This window comes from Labrus bergylta, chromosome 3, assembly GCF_963930695.1.
Source record: "Labrus bergylta chromosome 3, fLabBer1.1, whole genome shotgun sequence".
Classification (NCBI taxonomy): domain Eukaryota; kingdom Metazoa; phylum Chordata; class Actinopteri; order Labriformes; family Labridae; genus Labrus; species Labrus bergylta.
The window spans coordinates 25896300-25920609 of NC_089197.1; the positions used below are offsets into that span (position 1 = coordinate 25896300).

The following is a 24310-nucleotide window of genomic DNA, read 5'->3' on the forward strand; positions in this document are numbered from 1 at the left end:
GCCTTTCTTCCTCTTCTTTTCACTTAACTACTCTACACTCTTACACAGCATATGGTCGTTTACAAAGTATTCTTGCAGTCCTCACAGTAAGGCACTCTCCTGAACTTAATGCAGCAGATAAAACTCTTGACATCTGCTCGTCCTACTTAGAAAGACCGCACAATCTGCAGCTTTGCTTGGATCTCAGCTCCTCTATACAACCAATTATTCAAGTCTTCCATGTTCCTTCATCTCACAGTACTGGATAATTATTCCTAAAGTTCAACGCCTTCCTTTCCACTTTCGTGCAATCCCCAAATTTCCCCAAGAATCCACTCCCTCTAACAAACGATTATCACACTGCATCTATCACGTCATTGCTTCATCAAGGACACGAGTTGTTTATCCCTAAAGCCCTTTTAATCAACCCCATGGCAACAAATCAGCAATCAAGACCATGTCACTTAAGGGCAACTGGGCATGTGCACCATAAGGACCAAGACAAGTGTGTGAAAAAAGATAATTAATGCAAACATGGCACGTCTTTTGTTTGAATGAAATATGTGTGCATAAAGTGCAAATTCAAATCCAGTCATTTCTAAGGCTGTGGTAGCTCCTTTGCACATCAGTGGATATGATATTGTCTGCGTGTTTGTCTTGCTGAGAACTGGCCTTCTTGAGCTGTGTGCCTCATGTAACACTGCCTTCCCTCTGGGAGGAAAGAATTGCAATCAATTAATGCAGAGAGAGCTTTGGAGGTCAACAGAAAAGTGTCTCACACCATCAACTCAGACTTCCTGCCCTTTCTCTAAAGCTCAGTCTTCCTTGATGCAAAGATCCTATTATTCATTGTAGGACATTGTCAGAATGAAATGGTGGGGCTTTTCTTGTATGTTTATTTTCTGAACCTTTCCAAATTATTTAACAGAAGGAGCACAGCAGAGAGAGTGAGTATATCTGGCTACATTGACCATTTCAATATGTATTACAGACAGACAGAGGCAGACAGACAGCTGATGTACATCTAAGGGGCCAGTTTCTTACGCAATTTGTGTCATTTTAATTTCTGGAACCCAATGTTTCTGGTCAAATGATCCTGGGCCCTGAAGTACAACGGTTGCAGCATAGAGCATAGCTTTATAAGTCAGTCTAAGCCCCCTGCTCTCCAAACACCGCCCTAGAAAATAATGAGAACATGGACACAGCATCTCATGTCCCACAACTCATTATACACTACGACTTCACAATAAACAGGCAATGATTTTCAATGCAGGCTTTGCAGACATGTTAGTACTCACCAGGTCCTCATTATTCAGGGTGGACCGGTTCACCAGAGCGAACGAGAGGCCTGCCTTTCGAGCAGTGAGGGTCTGAGAGAAGAAGAGGAAAGTAAAAAAAAAGATGATGTAAAGAGATGAATCCACCGACCCATTTTATCTAGCTGCAGTTTTTAGTCAGCGTCTAAATGGATTTACAAAGAGTGGCACGTAAAATTCACATCTACTGTATGTAGCGTTAAACAGATTGTGGAAAGGAACAAGCCCAGCATAGACATGAATAACCTGTATTACTCCACTTGCAAAGAGACATTAGCTAAACAGAAATAAAGAAAGATCAAAACAAAAACACAACTGCTTAGTCTGTGTGATGGATGTGTCTAAAGACAAAGGGCTCATTTGTTGCTCTTAACTCGTGCACAAGCATAGACAGAGAGTAAGCTTACCAAAGCCTGTTATTCCAAGGAGGTCATGAATAGAGGATGAAAGAAATAAAGTGATTGAATTAGAGAGAGAGTGGGAGGGAGAATGCTGAAAGCACAAACAGCAGAGGAATTGTGTTTATTATCCATACTGAGCGCATAGGTGTCTCAACTGCCATGCAGGACTGCTGGTTTAGGCATAAAGCTCTAGAAAGATTCGACTATTCATCAGGAGAGATTATACAGCCGTTGCATGATTCTTTATCCACTCATGCATTAGAAGTTGCTAAACTGCAGTCATGCTTGGCATTTATATTCAGTTCTCTGTTGGATGAAGCTTTGATCATATTTTCTGCTGTCTGCTCTGCACATTAGTTTAACACGAACAGAAACACAAGACGCACATACACACACACACACACACACACACACACACACACACACACACACACACACACTCACTCACGTAAGGGTGAAGCCAGCTGTACTGCACAACACCAACTCTCCCTCAGAAACAAGGAATACACACACACACACACACACACACACACACACACACACACATTGAAAACACACACACACTCTGAAAACACACACATAGCTGCTCAGACATTTACAAACATACTGAAACATTAAACAGAACACACCCACATAAAGCACTCTTACAAACACATACAGATAACATATATACGCACGGACACACACAGTTATGTTTAATAGCTGTTACATTAATATCCATAGAGTTTGGGTGACCAGAGATTGATAAACACTTATCCCAGACGGGAGGAGATTACATAACAAAGGAATGCAGACATGGACAGCTGACAATATTGGATCAGTCTTTACCACCACCCTTTTGTCTGTACAGCCCAGCTATGGTAAAGATCCATGGAAGCCATGGAAGATGTAGGAGGGAACGAGACCTCTACATGAACTGTGAGTGTTGATGTAAGTGTATCAACATGCACCAGCACTGCTGAGGTTGCTACAGGCAATACAATACAACCCTGTGTCCTGATAACGTCTAATCAGCTACAATATAGCATTCAATGCTTTGTTGAGCCATTTTCAACTTTCGTATTTTGTAGTTTGTTTTTGCATCCCACCATACTATGGGGGGAACCCTGCTGTCCTTTTCAATAAAGCGCTGTTGCTGCCCTGAAGCAATCACACAGCAAATGGGGGACATTGACAAAGGAGAGGCATGAGAGGGTACCAATTATTTTTGCTGACTACTGACTTCATCCCACGTGTAAAAGACTTGTTCACTGTCACTTTTACATGATTTAAAAGCCTCAAACTATTAAATCAGAAGTCAATGAAGTCTCTCATATATATTTTTGGGTTGAGTTGTCAAAATTTCGGTTTAAATACAAATTTTTGTGACACCTGCCGAGCAACAAAAAAAAGGAAGACAAAATGGCCAAGCACCGGCGAGGCTGAAATCTGACAACTCACTGAAAAATATCACCCATAGCTGTTATGGGTCCTATATGTAGGAATGGCAAATATACACCCAAAATTCAAAAAAATAAAATTACAAATAAAAAACGACAACCCATACTTACCAAGACATTGTTGGTTATTAATTTCATGAGAGATATGGACAAATACAGCATCAACTCATGTTGTTCACTGTGATATAAACATTCATCACCATCTATGTGCATTAAATCAAGCTACGTTATCATTTTATTTAAAAAAAGTTATATAAATCTTTAAAGAGTAAAATATTTATGTATTTAACAGGTTGCTTTTAAGTTACTTAATGCAAGAGCTTTGATTTTTTAAATATTTTTGACTAAAAGTACATGAGGATGAGACATACATAAACAAGACAGACAAAGACTGTGCAGCACATATTGGACAAACAGTTATAAACAGACATGAATACGACTGGCATCACCACAGCCTGTTGTCTTTCACAGAGACTGATCATATGTGCTAAAGTGGACTCTAGTGCAACGGGCCTCTCTGTGGGATATGTTACTAAACATAATGTTGCAATAAAAAACAAACGGTGGAGCATCACTGTGATGCAATGTCTTAAATGCCCCCTCTAGGCTAATTAATCAAGCCATAGAGTAATGGCTAAGGCTACATTTAGCTACCCCGAATGGTAATGTTCTACCGTAAAAGAATTTCAAGTGGTCCCTTTCATCATCAATCAACTCCTTACTGGCTTGTTTTTATCATGACAAAAGTTGTATGCAAATTTTTCATGCATTCTTCATGCAGTTTTATCTATGAAACCACACTGCTGGTCTACATGTGTGAGGAGATATACTGTGCTGGTACCAACCTGTAATTGAGATCATAAATCCACTGTAAGTTATGTCTTAGTAAACATTAATGTTTCAGAGACATCCACTAAAAGAACATTGAGGCTATTGTCAGTCTAAGGATTGTATAAAATGATCAGAAAAACACATATTTTACAATATTTCCAATAAAGTTATAATTGTTTTTCAGAGCGTCATTCCAAAACGGAGCAGGAATCCACCAGTGTGTTATAATGTGGGGTCAGTCTAACACATCTGACATAAATCAAACATAACCTTGTTGAGGCAGATGACTCACCAGGTCCCGGACAAGAGGCACTGTCCTCTTGCGGCGTAAATCTGGCATACTGTCAATACCATAAAGAATACTGCCAGCCCTGGAGAAGCAGACAGATTTAAGGTGTATTAATATCATAATAATGCCATGCTGGGGGAAACATTACTATTGTCAAAGAGGAGGTCCTTGATTTATATAGCTGGAAAACATAATGGATCATGCCTCCTGCCTAACCTGTCTCACCCCTCCCTCTTTTCTTCACATGGTGCTGACCACCTGCGCTGAAGCTCCATGTAATCCCTCTCAGCCCCCGCTGGGCCCATTGACTCCCCCTCTTCCATGTTGTCTACACTTTAATAGAGTGTTGGTGCAGTAAAGCCTTTTATTGATAAATATTATAGCTATCACTGAACACATATAACATACTTTGAATACCGAAGATGAGATTAATTGAGCGGTGAATGCCCACTGCAGCAAAAACCATGAAAACAGCTGACTCCATGTCTCTAAACTCTCTTAGATGAGTTTCTCTCAGTCTCAGTACAACACTTCAGATCCACTTTTTCTTGCTCTCTCTATCCTACAAGTCCCCTGTGCAACACTCTACAGCCCCCTCACTGCACTCCCACCAGTCTTACTCCTTTCCCAAGAGGCTCTCAGTGACATCACCTCAGCTGTCACTCAGCCTCTCTAATGACCTCAACATGACATCAAGGCTCCAGTGCTTCCACACAGATAAAGGTCCTCAAGCTTTTCTGTCAGCCCTCTCAGCGACATCAGTGGTATGACCCTAAAGACACACAACGTGACGAGCTGTGCTGGCCCTTGCCTTACCCTCGTGGCCCCTAGTTCTGGCTGCATTTATGTGCAGCGCATGCAGCAGATGGCTGCACAGTCGCGGCCTGTGCATGAGTGATGGAGGCTTAATATTATCTTCTTTTTTTTACACTTACGATGTCACATGGCAACAGTTGGCTGAATATACAGTATATCTCTTATATGGACATTTTATCATTGTTGTTCCTACACATTTCTGAATAAAGTTATTAATCAGGCATGTGAAGACTAGAGGTTAAGTTCCTTCCATCAGGCACTTTTAGATTCTACAACTTGTCACAAAAGAGAGATTATGGTACTTTAATTAGTGCTGCATGCCAAAGAATCAGCATGTCTGCTACATTCCTGCTTCATGTGTCTGGGCATGGGAGTACAAAACAGTAGAGCAGCTCTGATTTATGTAATTGTCAACTGATCAGATCAGAAAGTGAGCCACCACTCACCCTCCAGACTGCAAGCCGAGCAGTTTGGGATCCAAAATACTGCGAGGCTGCCAAGAGAAGAAACACACAATGTAAAACAAGACAAAGAGGGTAATTGCACACAACTAAAAGCAAGGCAAAAAGCAGTCAAAATAAAAGAAAACAAAAACATACAGTATTAACAAATCAACTTATTAAAACAGTACATCTGGAGGTCAATTGAGGATATGATAAATGATAAGAGAGGAGGAGAAGGGAGGGAAGCACCACAGGCAAAAGACCAAATTATTCCACATCAATGTAATTGGTGAGCTCAAGACTCAGTTTGCCGCTCTCGGAGCTTCAGGCCAGATTTGCTTATTGTGTAACGCTCCCTCCTCACTAACCAAAATGTCCAGTTTGAAAAACAAATCAGTTTCTTAAAAGAGAAAATGCCACAACACAAGATATGGTTACAAAACAAACACATGCAAAGGATTCACAAATGGCCACATGTCTAATGATAATCAATGATATTAAACCTGTGTATCCAAAGCACTGCTGTCTGAAAGGAGAAAATGACAGGAAGGTGGACAGTTAGAAAAAAGCTCACTGGAAAATACACATGCTTATTAAAGACACTTTTCTACCACAACTGCCTGATGACACAATTCTGTAATGCTGAACAATTTATGCAGAAACGTAGACAGAGTCAACATGTGCCTCAGGGGGAGGGGCTATCATATAAAGTTAAAGCCGTATAAAAAGCTGTTATATAACGTGAGGCTCCCAGCTGAAGGTTGAAATGTGAACAGCATTCTGTGCACATAGTATATTCTAAATCAATGCAGCATGAGTTGAAAAATTAGGTCTTTGATGGATTACATTACCTGAGTTCACACTCATAGCTATGGAGGCATGGCACATTAGACAAGCATAAGCAGTGGGTATCATATTGCCATTTTAAAGACGAACTGCAAGAGGGCAAGCCCTTTAAATAAGCCAGACTGCAGAGGTGTAATTACTATGCTATTGATCCATGGGTGATGAATGGCAACATAATCATGATCTAATGTGCAACAAACAGAAAACAGCTGTTCACAAGAAAAAGATCAAATTGCCCCTCTAATCAAAACGACACAACTTTGTATGTTGTTGACGTGCATTTACGGCATCACTTACAGAGCATAAGGTATTCTCAAATTAGACTTCTTTTTTGCAAGTATCTCTTCAACATTGTTTTGTCTCTAAACTTATACACTAACAAAATAAATTAAGTATAATCTATCATTTACTGATAACCAATAATGTGTCAGTATCCCTTTTTGTGCATTTCAGGAACATAACAGAGAGTATTATAACAAAAGTGCTGCATGCACCGCAAGTTTTTAAAAGAAGTGCAAATATGTTCATGATGACAGTCCTCACAAAACCAACATTCATTTAAAAAACTCAACATGCATCATAGTCTTCATAAAAAAATCAAGGATTCATACAATTCATGATAAATGAAAAATGAAAAAGTCTTCTTTCTCTCAAACAATGATGACAAAAATGTCACTCGATGATGTCACAGCAAAAGCTGTAAACAAACACGCAGAGACAGAGCACTCGGAAGAGATACGCTGAAGGCAGGTACCATGGACAGCGCTCAGCAAAACTCTTTTCAGCACAGCTACACAAGCTAGTGCCATATCAACTACGAGTAAGTCTGCAGCTAGATAAATTAAGACCAAAAACATAGTCCAAAGTGTGATAAACCTGTGGAGCAAACTGTTAATGACAGATGGGAAAATGTGTGTGTGTTGTGGGCAAAGTATCGAGGTATCAAGAGCCACTATAAACCCTGTATTTCACTGTCAACACACACGGTCACACGTCATGCAGATCAGAGCTCACTGGAGCAGAAAAGCCTGCACATGATAGTAGCAGTAGATATATCGTATAACTAGGACTGGCTCATTCCCCACCACAACGGAACATGTTGCTATGTGGATATATAGAGAGGCACACATTAACATGCATTAAAGACACGATTGTGGCTCTATGTATATAGAAGAAGGCTCTCTATACCCCAAAACAGTGTTTACTGACTTCAACAAGATCCTGGCTTTGACTATTTTTTAACACTGTTCACAGCGGCAAAGTAGGTCATGATAACAGCCAAACGCTGTGAGTGTGTAAAGCGCATGAAGATATTTCCACAGAGATCAGGAAAAACAGAGCAAATCAAGATAATGAAGAAGAGCACAGCCCGTGACAGCGAATCAAAATCTCTATCCTTAGACTGAAGGTTCAAGTGTGGATGCTAGAGAGACCTCAGGAGTTTGAACAAATCATCAAAGTATAGCACGTGGTTGTCTGCATTTTGGTTAACAATTACAGCCTTAAACCCCAAGTCAGTTCTGTGGAAGTTAGTATTAAATAAATGGGATTCAAATAGCCAATTCTAAGATAATATCAAAGACAATATTGCTTGTATTTAAGCTTGCGTAAATACATACTTTGTTCAACCATGTTAGTCCATAAAATGTACACAAATTTAATTTTTCTCGTCAATATATCATACATGATTCCCCATATTTTGGCTAAATTGCCCTCACCAGTGTTGCATCTCCTTATTTTAACCCTTTGGAGAACAGTAATGTAAGATTATTATATCAAAAGTGTTCACATCACATTTTATTTTACTGTAACATGGGCTTATATCTTTGAGTACTTAGTAACAACGTTAATCACTTCATTTCAATTGAAGTGCTGTGAGAACTTTGAGCTATCTTTAACTACATTTATTCTAAAGAACGGGTTAGGATTGGAGTCTCTGACTGTTCCTGGACAAATCTGTGACATGGGGTTAATGCTGACATGACACAGGTTCGACATGTCGTGTAGCTCCCTGTAAGTGCCAGCAAGATCCCAAAACAGATCACAAACTGTAGACCTACATATCCTGATAAAAAGAAGTTACATGCCAACTGCTGGCCACTGCATTTGTGGCCATGTCAACTTAGCCTGCCTGTCATGACATAATGTTCTAGTCACAATACACTTAGATCAAATCTCACCCGTGCAGAAAAGCCTGTGGGTGTAAACTCTTACACAAAGTTTCAAGTCTCGCTTTAGAAAACACAAATGTCCATTCATGACTGAGTCAATGTCCTATGGTATACATAATATTCAAAATGTTTAACACATATCATGATAAAGTGTTCTTTAACCATGTCAACATACTGTTGTGCCATCTCACTGGAAACCTACATAAAAAAAAAATCATTTGCTTGAAAGTTAACCAGGCTGCACTTAGTTTAAATGACAACAACACAACTTAATCAATTATTAACAAGTTAAACTAAAACATATGCCATCAAATACTTTCACTTCAATGCACAAACTAGGAATTAAGCAGCTGTGTACAAGGCCTACTATTTATGACAAAATAAAAAAAATAAAAAATTGACCTAGCCTACTCTTGATGAACTCGATCATCCCACCAGTGGCCAGATGTAGGTCACTGGTGGGAAACAGTTTAAACAAAAGGATTACAAAATTGACGATAAACATCACAGACTCAACCGGTTCAAGGTTGACATTTTAAAATATAATAAATTCAATAGCACAAGAATGAACACGTATTCCATTTAACAATGTACGTACTTCACCTCAGAGCAAGGCTATGACTTGTGTGATTAGTTAAACTCAGTAGCGATTAGTTTTCGTAAGATAACTTTTTACTATCATGCTATGCTAAAACAAAGGTGAATTCAAACAACTGTACAGTCGCAGCACACATACGTCCCCTCTCTGTGTTTTTTTATTACATGCATGGACATCAAACCAAATCTTTGTTTTTTCCAGAGCAGCCGGACTATCCACAAATTATTACTGAGAGCGAAATTATCAGGAGTTCATTGCCCTTTACTGCTTTACTATTGAGATGTAATTTAACCTCAACCTTACTTAAAGCACCTCTGTCAGTAAAGCGTGGTATCACCTAGTGAGGAATAGGGCCTAATTAATATGCATTATATTAATTATGCTAATTTAAATAGTAAATACTTATGTAATTGTGAATGATGACTACAAGTAGTATATCTGTGTGTGTTGTATGACTCAAACAACTACTGTTCCCCTCGGCTCATTTTTTTTCTGATGTAACTATGGGCTGTGGCAGGCTGATGTCAGAGGGTTTATTTAGTTCATTTCAGCTCAAACGTCCCTGTAGGATATTGCCAACAGATATATTTTGTTATTTTTAAATTAGACTAAAATTGTTAATATGAAAGCATATCTATTGCTGTAAGCAATCAGAAAGCAATCAGAAAGTGTACCATGTTGTAAATGTCTCAGCTGCAAGACAAATCTTTGGCCAACTGGAGTCATAGCTGATGAACTGTGGATGAGAAGCTTTCCCTGTTTACAGCCAGATGCAAACAGTGATATTGCATCCGTTGATGCTGTGAATTGGATTGTAACACAAAAAACAACAATGGGGCTTCTGTTTCTACTATCTGCATTTTTCATATCCGCACTTAGTCGAGAAATGGTGCACTAAGCATAAAGAGGGTCTACCTCCTTGTTTCCCCCAGGAGCAAGCGGCAAACTTCACTAGCAGCAGACCTCTATAAATATTCCAAGCTAGGCTGACCTGGTTACAAAATGCCCTTGGGAGTGTGAATTAGCATCTGAATACAGACGCTGCTGTAGCCAGTTGAAGACGGGCCTGGCAGGAGTGGCAGTACTGCTGAGACTCCCTTCACAGCTCCAACACAGACCAGCCAGCACGCTTCTGAGCATGAGCATGATGAGCATGCATCAGCTACAGGGGATGAAGGCACAACGCTAATGAGGGGGGATGATAGAGTATCTCTATACATGGCCACACCTTTTTTTTCAGTAATATAACCCTTTTAACTAACTATATCTATTGGATGCATTTAAACGCCACTTCTTGAACATAAGTGTATTTTACCATGGTTATGTATAGCATTGACAAAAAAATTGAGCATCCAAAAGCAATCCATAGTTATGTCCAGTTCCTTACAATAAGTAAAAAATTAAATATTAAAAAAACAGCCTTGTAGATACTTTGATCCTTAAGGGGGATAAGTAAGATAGGCTTCTGGTTTTATAATAGTACGCAGATACAAACATTTATTTTGTATTTAGATACTCCTGCATAGCATTTACCCTTATCTGTGCATTTCTCGACCAACTTTTGGCTTCTAGCAGTGCAATGAGATCAGGACTTATTTTGTCTAACAAAACCTAGAAACCCTAAGAGAAATATTATCTAATACTTCAAACCAGGTTAAAAACATTTCAATGGAAAACTGAATAAAAGAGAAAAAAGCAATACGGTAGTTAAGATAATTGGCCACACATTTGTTTTTGGAGTTTTTACTGCAGACCTCACCTAACATACATTTTCAGCATATAGAAATTAGTCAATCAGTCAATGAGTCAGACTGTCAGATTGACTCTTTACTCATTTCGTCTATTAGCCCTGCACACAAAAAATCCAATGAATAAATGCTGAACCTCACAGTCAGTAAAATATGACCTTTCCATTCATTCCAAATATACCAATATCTTTGAATGAGCATTAATATTTTATAGTTTAATGGCCATGATCTTTTTGTTGGGGTTTTGAAAAACAACAAGGATTTTAATTAGCCGTAGAAAAAAGTTTTCAAGGAGAGTTATTGGTACACACCCTTTAACTATATTTCCACTGTGTGGACAGGATGAGTAAGCACTCATTCTTGAAGTTACCTAAAGTTCATAATTTAGAGTAGTTATGTAAAGGCCTATGGTTATAATTTTGATAATAACATACAGTAAAGTATCCTCTGTCTTGAGAAAAGGTGACAGTAACAGTACTGAATTTGTTTTCCACAGGATGTTTAGTAAATGTGACCACTGAAAAGGTTTGTGTACACATTTCTCACACAGCCTCACAGTCAGGTGTAGCCTCTATTCCCTGAACTATAGTGCCTACCTCACTGTGAGTGCCACATTTGCAGCTACAGTACATATGTAGGTCAAACACTTTTTCATTTTAAGTAACAGTGGAAATTCCCTGGTCTCTTTTTTCACTCTAGTTGAACTCTTACTCTTCACAGTGAAACAATGGAAACCATTTAAATACCCATGCTGATTTTAAATCACATCCTTTTTTTAACCAAAGAAAGCCTTGGCCCATGAGCTATTGAGTACTTGGATTAAGGGCCACTTCCTCACTGAGGCAAATGTGTGATAGACCTTAATGTATTGGCATAACTTTCTGCTAAATGTATACAATAGAATATGTCTGATTAAAACTGTAGTGCAAATATCCGTGACATACAGGACATATTCAGGGTTAGCTTAATGTAAACAGACTTTATCATCCTATTAGCGTTAACTGTGTCATGCTTGAACCCCTGCATGACACCCAAAGAGTGGAGTCATGTTTGAGTCCGAAAGAATTGTAAGTGTTTTACATTTGAATGAAAAACCTCGAAATGACATGTTTGAAAGTCATGATCCTTGAGCCACAGTGCATGAAAAGAGAATATAGTAAAGCGCCATGGGAATCAAAACACAAAGTCAAAGCCATCGCTATCACGTCCTTAAGCCTTCAGACAGAGTCCTCTCTACAGTTGTTTCAACTTAAAATAAATGAGCACTCAAATAGGAGTCACTAAGACTTACTTTGAGTGGATCAAAGTCTAATAATTCTTTAATTCTGACTGAATTTCTTTTTTCCCATTATATTTTACAGCTGTATGTTTTAATGCAGTACTTCCACCAGACGGTGGCTATAGTGCATCTGAAAGCAAACTACTAACAAAAAGAAGAAAAATGCTAACCACTGTACAACATACTAAAAAACAAGGCAAATAATGCTGACCTTGATTAAAAACAAAAGAAAATTAAAAAAAGTCAAGCATTAGTGCCAGTTGCTGTTAATAAAAGACATGTGCTGTGAGATTTAGAACTAGAGGAAGAAGCAGAAACTGTTTGTGTACAGCATACGTGACTATTAAATGTAAACATGCACGAAACGCAGCTGCCCGAGGCAGACACCTAAGTATGCAAGGCAGAATTTAAGTTAATGTATTCCCTCTATATCCGTAGCATCTGGCCCTGGTGCTGTTTAATGCTGTGGCCACACAGACAGGCCATTAACGGGACGGACAGAGTGTTTACTTTTAGTGTCCACACCTGCCTGCAGCTGTAGTCTTATGTGAATCACATGCAGTAAAGGCCGTGAGCTTTCATTTAAGTTGAAGTTACTATCACAGGGGACTGGTGGTCATGTAGACTAAACATAACTTTGAACTAGACTGTAGTCGAGTCACCTTGAGTATGAGTTGAGTGAGTCTCGAGTCAACAAAGAAAATCCGAGTCGTCCCCATTACCTGAGTCTGAGTCGAGTCCCCACTACCCCAGTCAGAGTCCACGTCCGAGTCCTCAAGGTTGAGTATGAGCCAAGTTACAAGACGGGCTTCAGCTTTGATTTAGTTTGGATTATAATCAATAATTATATATGGAGAAGACGGCCATTCACTACAAGTATTTCACTGTATGAACCACAACTGACTGTTAGAGTCCTTTTGGAAGGGTAGAAAGAACATTTCATTTGTAAATATTAGATTCTGAGCGATCCTGTCTGTATGTCTGGAGATTAAAAGTCTTAATGTAGTTAAAGCACTGTGTATCATGCAGAAATGCGCACAGTGTCCCTCTAGGAGAGACGCACTTGATGTTTCTACTGCGGTGGACTTACTGCAGGTGCTACCTGCTGCTAGAATCTGAATTTCCCTGAGGGAACCTTCCCAATGGATTTATAAAGTTCATATCTATCTATCTATCTATCGATCTAGCTATCTATCATTAGTTTACATGTCCAGTAGGAATGGCAAGAATAGACAATAAAGATGACCTTGACTTTGACAGCAGAACTGTGGCAGAACAAGACAGCGCATGAACGCGCCTGCAGGTGAACACACGTGCAAACTTTTTCCAAAATTGAATAAGGTTTGAAAAAACACAGCCTTTATCAATAAATAAGCCAGAGGGCTCCTTTCCATCTTCCAAGTCCAAAATGCAGTTGATGCTTGAGTCTTAATCATCAGTGCACAGGTCAGTTTTAAGGCACAAAAAATCAGGGGTTGAGTCCTGCACTTGAGTAACCCTGCTTTAAACACAGTTAGAAATGGTTGATGAAATGATAGTAACACAATAACAAGGCCGAAGTTAATTTGTAAAGTTATCTCTCGACCTGTTGTCTCTTCTTCTCCATGATGGGGCTGTCAGAGGGCTGAACCCAGCACAATTAGACTCAAATTATTAAAAAATATAATTTCTGATTAAATATTAACTGATACATTAAAACACACTCCACTATCTTGTAAATTCCAGTATTTATGTTGCACCATATATTGCAGAAAGAAAATATATTGCATTAGCAATCCCGACACACAAATCCCTACTTTAAGTACCAAGTTCGACATTTGGTATTTCTTTTTTGATAAGTTGTTTAATATGATTCAGAAACTTAAATTAGAACACGGTTGACTCCCTTGATGTTAAGCATTATTAGAACCAACCAATGTTTTGGACTGTTTTGTCTGACTACTGAAAATTTGTTAATATCCAACATGAATTCCCACTGTTTTAATATTCTATGGCCCATTGTCGTGAGATGCATAAAACTTTTTTCAACAAGTCATGCTGCACTTTCCCTGGTCTCAATGTTTGTGTTTTTGATATTGAGGTGGAAACTTGAATGCATCAACTTTCTACCTAAAACAGTTTTTAAAACAGTTGCTTTTAAATTGTTAGCTAATTCTGCAAATCAAATTGTTAAGGTGCTCTTAACACAAACCAGTGATGTTGTTTAACTTTCTAGAAAAATAACTTGTTATTATCAATTGCACTCTGTAAGCTGTTGTAAGCTGATTGATTGAAAAAAATTTCAGCAACTGTTCTTGATTAACTTTAACAGTCAAAACTCTATAAGGTAAGAGGGCTAAGTGCTGGCTCTATATGACATAAAAATACTCTTACACTGTCTGTTAAATGTGTACACATTGCCAATATAACCATTGCAAAATGGTAGAAAGTCATATTTACTGTAACAAAAAAAAAAAAATGAAGAGTTGTACCCCCTGCCAGGATCTGCTGTTCCAGTTCAGCCATCTGTTTCCTGTAGGCCCTCAGTGCTGCCTCCTTGAATGTGGGTCTAACACGTTTCTTGGGTGGGGCCTCTGTGGGTTTCTCCTCTGCAACATTTTTGTTTTCATCCTCTTGCTGTTGGTCCACTTTTTCCAAAACATCAGCAGCCTCCTCTGCTATCTCTTCAACCTCCTCTAACTCCTCATCAACATCATCCATTTCCTCTGTCACATCATTGTCCTCAGTCTCATCCGGTTCTTCTACATCTACATACTCCACCATTGCATCATATTCAGCAGTGTCCTCAGTAAGTTGGGTTTCATAATCCTCACTGTATTCTTCATCATACTGCTCATCCAAACTGCAATCATACTCAAGAACTTGTGCCTCTTTAGCTGCCTCAAAGTCACCTGTGGCTTCAAATTCTTGGGGGGCCTCAAAATCCTGAGAGGCATTATTGTCTTGAGAGGCCTCAATATCATCTGACACATCATAGTCCTGAGAAGTCTCACAATCCTGTGCAGCCTCATCTGTCTCCTCTGTTTCCTCAGTTTCCTCTGTCTCACTAGCATTAGTTCGGTTCTCCAAGTTGGCAAGTACCTGCTCCATCACTTCAACATAGTGGGTTTCATTATCCACTGATTGTTCCCGAGATTCTGTCTCTGCAGCTTTTTTTTCTTCATCTGCCTTGTGGAAGACAGGCTCGGTGCCGACATCAGAGTCTATTGCAGTACTAGACTCACTTGCAGCGGAGGTTGACATGGTGCGGAAACGTCCCATAAATGTGGAAGAGTTGGTGGGCTCTTCAGGAGGAGCAGGGGTACCTGGAGTGCCAGACTTCCAAACTACCTCAAGAGCTGACTTTGCCCTCTGAAGTGTAGAGCCAAACCCAAAACCAAAGGACTTCTCACTGAGATCTATGCTGAGCCTACTGCTCCAAGACTTGGGAACCTCCTCAACCTTCTCTGTTCGAATCTCACTCTGACTGCGATACATAGTTGAAGTCTTATTCTGAGTTTGGTGAAAGCTATGATTGACATCCAGTTCAGGGAACTTCTCTTTAGGAATGGTTTTGGGGCGTTCCTTAGGGGCATCATTAGAAGTTACTTTAGGTGCTACTTTAGGGGCATCTGTTGGGGCAACCTTTGGGGTCTCTTTTTGTTCCACTACAGAATTTTCCTTAGAGGGTACCTTTTGGGTTTCTTTAGGTGGAATCTTAGAAACTTCTTTAGTGGGTACTTTACCAATCTCCTGAGGTGCTACTTTTGGCATCTCCTTTGCGACCTCTTTTGAGGGTGGTTTTGACGTTTCTTTGGTAACCTCTTTTGCAGTTACTTTCAGAGCTTCTTTAGATGGAACTTGTGGGGGTTCTTTAGCAATGACTTTGGGGGACTCTTTAGGAGATTCTTTAGGGGACTCTTTAGGGGTTGAGATCGGGCTCTCAATTGGGGTTATTTTCGGGCTCTCTTTAGGTGACTCTTTAGGACTTGCTTTTGGAGTCATTGTCGGGCTAATTTTTTGTGTAACATTAGGGGTGACTTTAGAAGCCTCAGGAGAAGTTACCTTGGATGTCACTTTAGATACCTCTTTAACAGTGGGTTTGGGGGCAACTTTAGGTGGTTTACTGTCTTTCGGGAGGGCTTGTGATGATTCTTTAACTGTTGTCTGAATCTCTTTAGGAAATTCTTTAGAAGCAGCTTTAGAAGTCACTTTAGGTAAAACCTTAGCAGATACCTTCGGACTTTCCTTTGGTAATATTTTGGTGGTTTCTTCTTTATGAGTTAATTTAGTTTGTTTTTGTGTCACTTTAGTGGCCGCTTTAGGGGAATCTTTAGAAGATGCTTTCATGCTTTCTTTTGTTGTCATCTTGCATCCCTCTTTAGACTGCCGGGCAGGTGTCTTGATGACAGACTCCCTTTCTGCGATGGGAGGGATAATGTGGGTGGTAATAGGTGGTAGGCAAGATTCTCTGTCAAGCATCATGAATTCCTCATCTCCCTCAAATTGTAAATCCACCTCCTGACATTTAGTGATGTTTTCTGGAAAACCAGGAATGGTTGATGGGTCAAAGGGACTGTTAACCTCGATGGAGGCTTCCAGACCAGAGTCGGCACCCTGCTCCAGATGATGCCAGTCTTTCCATGGTGAAAGGTCACCTTGCAGAGAGACCTGTGAGCCACTGTAGTGGCTTCTGTCTCCAGACATGCAGACAAGTCCATTGCTCACACCACTGTCAATAGTTTCTGTAGTCTCAACCTCATTATGTTCATAGGTTTGATTCTCGTGGCTAAGTGTGTGACTTGGGCTAGCATACCAGGAGGTAGCCATGTCCTCTTGTTTTCTCTGCCATAGTTCCTGATCTGAGGAGGACAGAAGGGAGCAGCCATTAGCCCGTGTAAAGAACTGACTCTCTGAAAAGTCCTCTGAGTATGACTGGCAAAGTTTTGAGCAGTCAGACTCTGAACGGCTCAGTTTAGGGGTGGAATAGTCACTCTGGGAAAGCCAACCAGGGGTCAAATCAGAGTAGTATGCCTTTGCATGCTTGTCTGGGTCATAGTAAGAGTCATCAGCATAGTGAACTGTGCCTGAGTAGCCTGCTTCCTCTCCTGACCGACTATGGTCATGGGATCTCCTCTTCTCTGATTTGCTCTTGTGAACAGGCTTTGAAATCACCATTGCATATTTATTTCTGCTTAATTCATCTAATTCTTTATCACTGTCCATCGAGTCCCAGTCGTCACTCTCCACCACTTTATCCTTTCCTGAGACCTTTATATCCATGCTTTCATAAGTTTGTGAGGAAGACATTGTTTTGTCTTTTCTGTCTTTTCCATCATGAGTTAAGCTGTCAGTAGAAACTGTAATGCCAGTTCCTTTAAGTTTATAGCATTTTTTCAACACTACATCCCTATCTTGGGTTGTTGCAAAAATAACAATAATAGGGCGGGGTTTTGCATTTGAACATTCTCTTTGTTGTCCTAACCTATGAGCAAGCTCAATTTTAATTGTTTTATGGGCATCAATGAAACCCATTTTCTCTTTCAATATTTTGTATATAATAATCTCTGTTTTCTCTGACCTTTCCTCAGGAACATTGATGAATCGTAAGGTTGAGTTATTGGCCTGGTGACTAATTTGTTTTATGTAGTCATGAATATCTCGTGTTTCCCTTCTAGACTGTACAAATCCTGAGCGAAGCTGCTCAATCTCACTCTGAACTACCTCTACACTGCTGGAGATCTCATCAATGGAGCTTTTAAGAGCATTTACATGACCACGTAGCTCAGACAGTTCTGTCTCTATCTGACTGATTCCTTGAAGCTCTTTAAATATCATCTCCATGACATCCTGGGTTTGACTGATGCAGCCTGTGGAGGAGGAGCCAGGCTCCAGGGTCGAACTCTTTTGCTGCCGTCCAGCACGGTCCAAGGACTTGCTCCGGATGCCCAGGGTTTTCCTCCAATTGCTCACCTCGGAGTCTGACGAGACACACTCCTGACTCTTTTTCCATTTTCTTAACTTGCGTAGAGCACCCAGCCTAAGTGTGTGAAGACTGGACCGTTCCACTCGTTCACCCTCAGAACTGCCATCAGAGGGAGCCAAACTGATGAGGCTCTTTCTGTTTCGTCTTACTGGCATAGTGTGAGATTTTTGTTCATCCAGTCGTCTGACAGGTTTTGTCTCACTCAAGGTGTCAGAGTAGCTACTATCAATTGAAAGAACCTCGGGAAAGATGCTTTCATTATGATTCAAAAAAAGAGAGTTTTTCGGAAGTCCATTTGCTATAGCTACACGATAGCTAAAAGTGGGTGACAGAGATGAGCAGTCGTTCTTTCCGTCGTCCTCTTCAAGTGATATGTTACGTGCCGAAGAGCATTTGGAAATCTTTTTAACTGTAGTCTTCAGTGTGGTAGAGAGAGTTAGATTGTGTTCTTGCAAATCAGTGGTCAATTTGGGCTCTTTAATTTCGCTTCTCTCTTTCTTCTTTATTGGTTTTGCCAATTTCTTTGTAAACATTCCTTTGCAAATCTTTTTAATGTAGGATGATATAGTCTTTATTAGGGCAGAAACCATGGATGGTAATCCTGTGAACTGTTGTTATCATCTAGTGAAAGAAGTTGGCTGAGAATACAGCGATGGTGAGCCAAGCACAATCAGCCTTTGCTTGACAGCAGGAACCCAGCTAGCAATCACCGAAACCACAGTTTGCGACGCCTCTCAGTGATAACTTCTAAATCCAGTGTCCTTCCTCCAATAATGGAACATCTCCCTGAAAGACAAAGAAAAGAGTAATTACTTAATGGTTGCAGATTCCCATATCATATTTTAAGACAAGCAGGATAATTTCAAAAGTCTCAATCTACAAATTATGCAAAAAAAATAATGATTCAGATGATGTCAAAAGGCACTATTAATTGAAAAGAGAGAAACAAAGAAATTCACTGAATGAGCCTTTGTGTATCGTGTGTATTGTGTGTTTGTGTATGTGGGGATGGGGCTAATCAATTGCATGTTTATATGACTGTGTGTGTACAGTGATGTACGTGTGTTTGTGTGTGTGTGTAAAAGTCAAGGTCAATAGACCCACTATAGCAACATTGATGTATCCAGCTTCTTCAGCAGGAGCTAGCTGGCCAATTATTCTAATTGCTTCAGTGATACAATGTTCTTGCCATGGGACCAATGGAACATGGGGAGCACTAAACTAAACAATAACTATTCTTTAATAATGTACTTATGATACAAAATATATTTTAAAATATTAGTATTTTTTTGTATTTAGTGGCTCAAAAGATGTGGATGTTATCACTTTTTATGAATGTTGAAGGTAATGACCTATAACGTTGTTTAAATTCCCAATTAGTTTAATTGGACTTGTTCAGCACCTGAACCATTCAGGTATCATAATGGACATGTTCAGGAGACTATATAATTACAAATCAGACAATATGGCAACCTTAGGCTCAGGGAAAGGGGGGCAGAGATACCGGTACTTGAATTGTACTATATAGACTGTTTTTTCTTCTTTCAAATATTATGGAACTAGCCAACTGGATCTAAAGATGGATGTTTTGTGCAGAGGATCTGACAGCTGCTTCACATTAGTTCTGGTGTTTAGAACTTGATGTGTCTACAGTCTCATGACCACAGAGACATGCTTACTTTAAATGAACTGTGAAACTCAGAATCACACTTAGCCTTTATTGTTGGGCTCTGAAGAAGAACCAGGCAATAGCAAATAGAGCTAAAAGCTAGATTGTCAGCATAGATGTAATCCTACCTGATACAATTCTGATGGAATGACTCCAGAGCTCGATGTTTTAACTTCACAGGACAAGGTTTGGGGCAGGCCTGGGGCAATACTCTTTGTGCAAGGAGTTACTATGTCACAAAGGTCTTGTACCGCAGAGCCAACCTGAATGTATGAGCTAGTTTACTAACTGTATTCACTAAATCGTCAGACTTAAAACTGTCCATCTTCAGTGACAGGTTTGTATGGTCATAATAACAATAGAAAAGAAGCTTTAATATTTCCTATCACCGACAGGGAATGACAACAGAGTAGGTTAAAGGAGTACGATATGTTTTGGTATCATGACTCAGCTCTCTTGTAAATGGGACTAAAGCCAACTGCAGACCTTTGCCACATGATGGGTCACGACCAAACACTGTCCCTCCCACAAATAAATCCCATCAGATGTTGTCTAAATATGTCCTGACATTGCCATGACTTTCACTGGTATTTGTAGCTCTCTTATGAAATTCAAACTACTATCTGCATTCAGAAACTTATGAGGTGACACTGATAAACCACACTTTGCTTGTTTGAATCAGTGAGCTGCATTCCTCTGGGGTATTTGTAGAGTGGTGGTTTACTCTAGTAGGTTAAATAAATGAGTCATTTCTAAGCAAAAACATGTTTGTAGTGGTTTAGTATTTTTTATAAACACAACTTAAGTTATCCCAAATTTCACAATTTATTTTCCCATGAAGTGATTAATGAAGTGATTATTATTAACAGTAGAGAGCAGGAGATTCACTAGAGTCAATATACTGTGTATCATAGTAATAACATGCAATTATTATTACAACTGAATATATGCATTGAGACTGGTGGAATTTCTTGTTACTCTGTTTGGCATTCTACTGAGTTAAAGAGCTATCTTTAGCACTTAGCAGGGAGTGACTGATTAGCCCCCCAAAAATTAAAGACAATAAAAAAATAAAATACTTTTTTGAAAATTGTAATTGAAAATCCAGAATATCATACTCAAATGTCAAGTTGTCGCAAATATCACAAATCTGTGTCTAACTTGAATTAGATTTGTAGTCAAGGTGCCATGTTTAAACAGACAGGTCACTAGTGAAGATAATTGGATTATCCAAGTTGTATAGAGTGCATAGTGTTTAAATTACAAGTCTAGATTATGTTTTGACTTTTCTCATGTTACCCTTTCAGCCCATATAATTCATACTTTAAAAAAAGATAACCTATTACTACATAATGCATATTCGACACAACCTATAATGTCATGTGCTTTATGTTCTAAATTAAAGTACAGCAACAATCATGGCTGACAGCATCAAGGATTGCTGTGTACTGTAGCAGTGAGTGAACATCACTTCTGTGAAGCACCTTGCTGCACTGTGGCTGCACTCTCTCTGGACAAATCACACTAAAGGAGTACTAGTGTTTAATCAGTGTTGATTACCAATTAGGGAGCTGCCTTCTTCTCTTAACACAGCCAACACCCTGACATCTGCATGGTAATGTTTGATAAATGAAGCATTCATCCTCTTCCCCAGCTGGAGTTGATAGGCAAATGACCTGATAATACCCACAAGGTATCGCCCGTATCGTCCCATTAGGGCGTAATGATGCAGATTAAGAGAAAAGGATGACGGATAATAGCACCACCTCATCCCACACGTGTGTTTGTGTCATCAATTTGAAAGTACAACCTGCAAAGAAGTTGCTTTTTGGGCAGACTCAGCATAAAAATGGGCTACAAATGAAATGGTACGTTTTATTCCGAGCAACTGGGTGCATGTGATAATCAGATCACATGCTGGATTATCTAGATCCACAGCATCTCTGCCACTGTTCATCCTTGCCCTGTAGCAATATACAAGCAGCTGCATTGCACTTGAAAGAATTCTGTATTAGCTAAATATATAATAGTAACCAGTTGATAGGATGAGCAATAAACAATTCAATTCTCACCATTAAATAAGGCGTTATCTGGCACATACACTATCTATGGCTAACCGTTATTACATTTATTACATAATATGAGTAAGTACGTAAGTACATGTTCAAGCATAGGCCTAAAACACAAAAATGTTGCGTTTTTGTGAATTTGATTTCCTATCCTATTATCATCTGTTAGTTTCTTCTTTCAATCACAGGCCTATGCTGTGCTTTGAGCAAGGCACAACATCTCAAACTGCTCTGTGTCTCTTGTTTCTGACTCTCCAACTGTCTGTTCTGTTGTAAAGTAAAGTGATCAGAGTCAACTTGCTTAGTCAGTTTAGAGTGCCAAAAATATAGATGACTCAAGAAAATCTGGGAATTCCTGTGCTCCTGAAGTAGAGCCACTCCCACGTGTGAGTCAGACTAGAGAAACCTCCAGAGAAAGGGGGAGCACCTCAGCCACACCCACTTTCTACTTGCTACCAGAGGCCCTGAATTAATGCCAGGGGACCTATTTACCCCCTTTTCCCTTAATGCATCTGAATATCAGAGCACTCTAAAAAAACTCAATTTCTCACAGGCCCACAGTCCCTGCCACTTTCCTTTAATGAAAATGAGTGTCAGTCTGAGGCATGCTAACCTATTTCTCACAACAGTACAGTCTTCTCTGTTCTCCTGACGAAAATGCCAAGTATGCCAATTTGAGGTTATTATGCTGCAAGCAAATCCACTGCCTGCTGTTATCACTCTGGGTGAAACTGCCTTTACAAACGGATGCATATAGGTTAGATATAGCCATGTGTTACGTCATGTCTCCATTACACATGATTATGGATTATGCCCGAGTGTGGATTAGTGCACATGTGGGTTTGTGCACGCCTCTCCGTGTGCCACTCTGTGTGCATCCGTGCATGCACACACATGTGCGCCTTGCATGCCTCCGTGCGTGATTGCTTTTGAGCGTGCATTTGCTGCTTGGAGAGAAAAGCGAAGCAAACCAGTGGGGGATGAGCATGTGAGGGTGTGTGCATCCTCAGATCATATTGCCCACACGCCCAGCCTCAGCTACATTTTGCCTCCCCACTCCGAACCTGTGTATTTCCCATCAGTGAAATATCTGCCTGCAGCCGTAGGAATCCAGCCAACATAACAACAGATTGTCTATCCGTATTCATCAAAATATTACAATTTCTTTGGCCAGCATGACAAGAAGCAGTCTCATCGCATTTGCTCAGTGTGAAACAACATCGTTGCTCACATGGGTTCGTGTTGTGCGTTATGCACAACAACATGTGAAAGGTGAGAACGAAAGCAATGAGACAATTGTAAATCGAGAGTGTTTGTGTCAGATCTGGATTTAAGAGTAAGCAATAAAACGAAAAAATGTAATTAACACCTTGCATTATTTGTATTTCACACCCCAGCTGCATCGACAGAAGATGCCATCTCACCGCATCCTCCCCAAATAACGTTTCATTAATCCACTGACAGGGCCACAGAGGGAGGGGAGGGAAGCAACAAGAAGGATGAAGTCAGAACAGTCAAGACCCCCCACTCCCTCACCCACCACAACCATGCAAACACGCATCCAGCGCCCTAATGGGCTCCACCGATGCACATACCTGGTTGTATCAATTCTCTGTTGCAGGATGCCAGCGGTAGTAGTGAGCACAGCGAGCCGTGTGGAGCCGAATCCCCGGTTTCAGCGAATGGTCGGTGTGAAGAGAGCAGCTGGGGAGGGAGGGGAGAGAGCGGCTCGGTGCGCAGCTGCCTGCTAATACCAGAGCTCACAGCATCTCTCCGAGTCCGTCAGACGCCACATCTCTCTGCCCTGCCTCCGCACACAGACACACGCACACCTCTCCTCCATGCCACCTTCGCTCGGTACCCCCCTCTCTCGCTCCTCTGCTGTGCTCCCCCCCTGTTCGCGTAGTTGGAGACCGAGGATACAGCCTATTAATGCCGTAAGCCTCTTGCTTTTATTTGCTCCACGACTGACACACAAACAGTCACACACAGTCACACACCCCTGCTCGTAGACTTTGTGAAAGCACGGGGTGTCTGATCCAAAAAAAAAAAAAAGAAAAGGTGTGCAGACGGGTGGCGGTAGCGCTGAGGGGAGGGCAGACAGCGCCGCTGCTGCTGCTGGCTGCCGAGACTGAGGCTGTGCTCCCCGGCTGGAGAATGTGTCCCTCCCTTGAACAAAACTCTCTCTCTTTCTCTCTCTCTCCCTCTCTCTCTTTCTCTCTCTCTCCCTCTCTCTATCTATCGCTACCCCTCTCTCTCTTGCTCGGCTTGGATGAGACACACCCCCCCCCCCCCAACACACACACACACACTTTCATAGGCTCGCGTGAGATGTCTTGAGTGTGAGGGAAGCAAAAATAAATGGAGGGGGTGATGTGTAAATTCTATGTAAGCTATAAATCCTAGCACGACAAAAATGAAAAACTACACATTCCGATGGAGACGTCCAGG

The 24310-nt window shown here is 40.4% G+C and overlaps 1 protein-coding gene across 2 annotated transcripts in view; it reads right to left on the reverse strand.

Annotated features, from left to right (window-relative positions):
• LOC109991172 (protein unc-13 homolog C) overlaps window positions 1-24005 on the reverse strand; it is a 101437-nt gene extending 77432 nt beyond the window's left edge. Inside the window, exons 1-6 of one of the 2 annotated variants that reach the window (XM_065953031.1) lie at window positions 23455-24005; window positions 14628-18907; window positions 6018-6040; window positions 5518-5564; window positions 4259-4337; window positions 1278-1331 (exon numbers count right to left, since the gene is read on the reverse strand). In XM_065953031.1, coding sequence (XP_065809103.1) covers window positions 1278-1331; window positions 4259-4337; window positions 5518-5564; window positions 6018-6040; window positions 14628-18711 — 4287 coding nt within the window. In that variant the 5' untranslated portion in view covers window positions 18712-18907; window positions 23455-24005. The remainder of the gene's footprint in view (window positions 1-1277; window positions 1332-4258; window positions 4338-5517; window positions 5565-6017; window positions 6041-14627; window positions 18908-23454) is intronic. The other variant, XM_065953032.1, reaches the window with a different exon arrangement.
• Window positions 24006-24310: the final 305 nt, after the last annotated feature.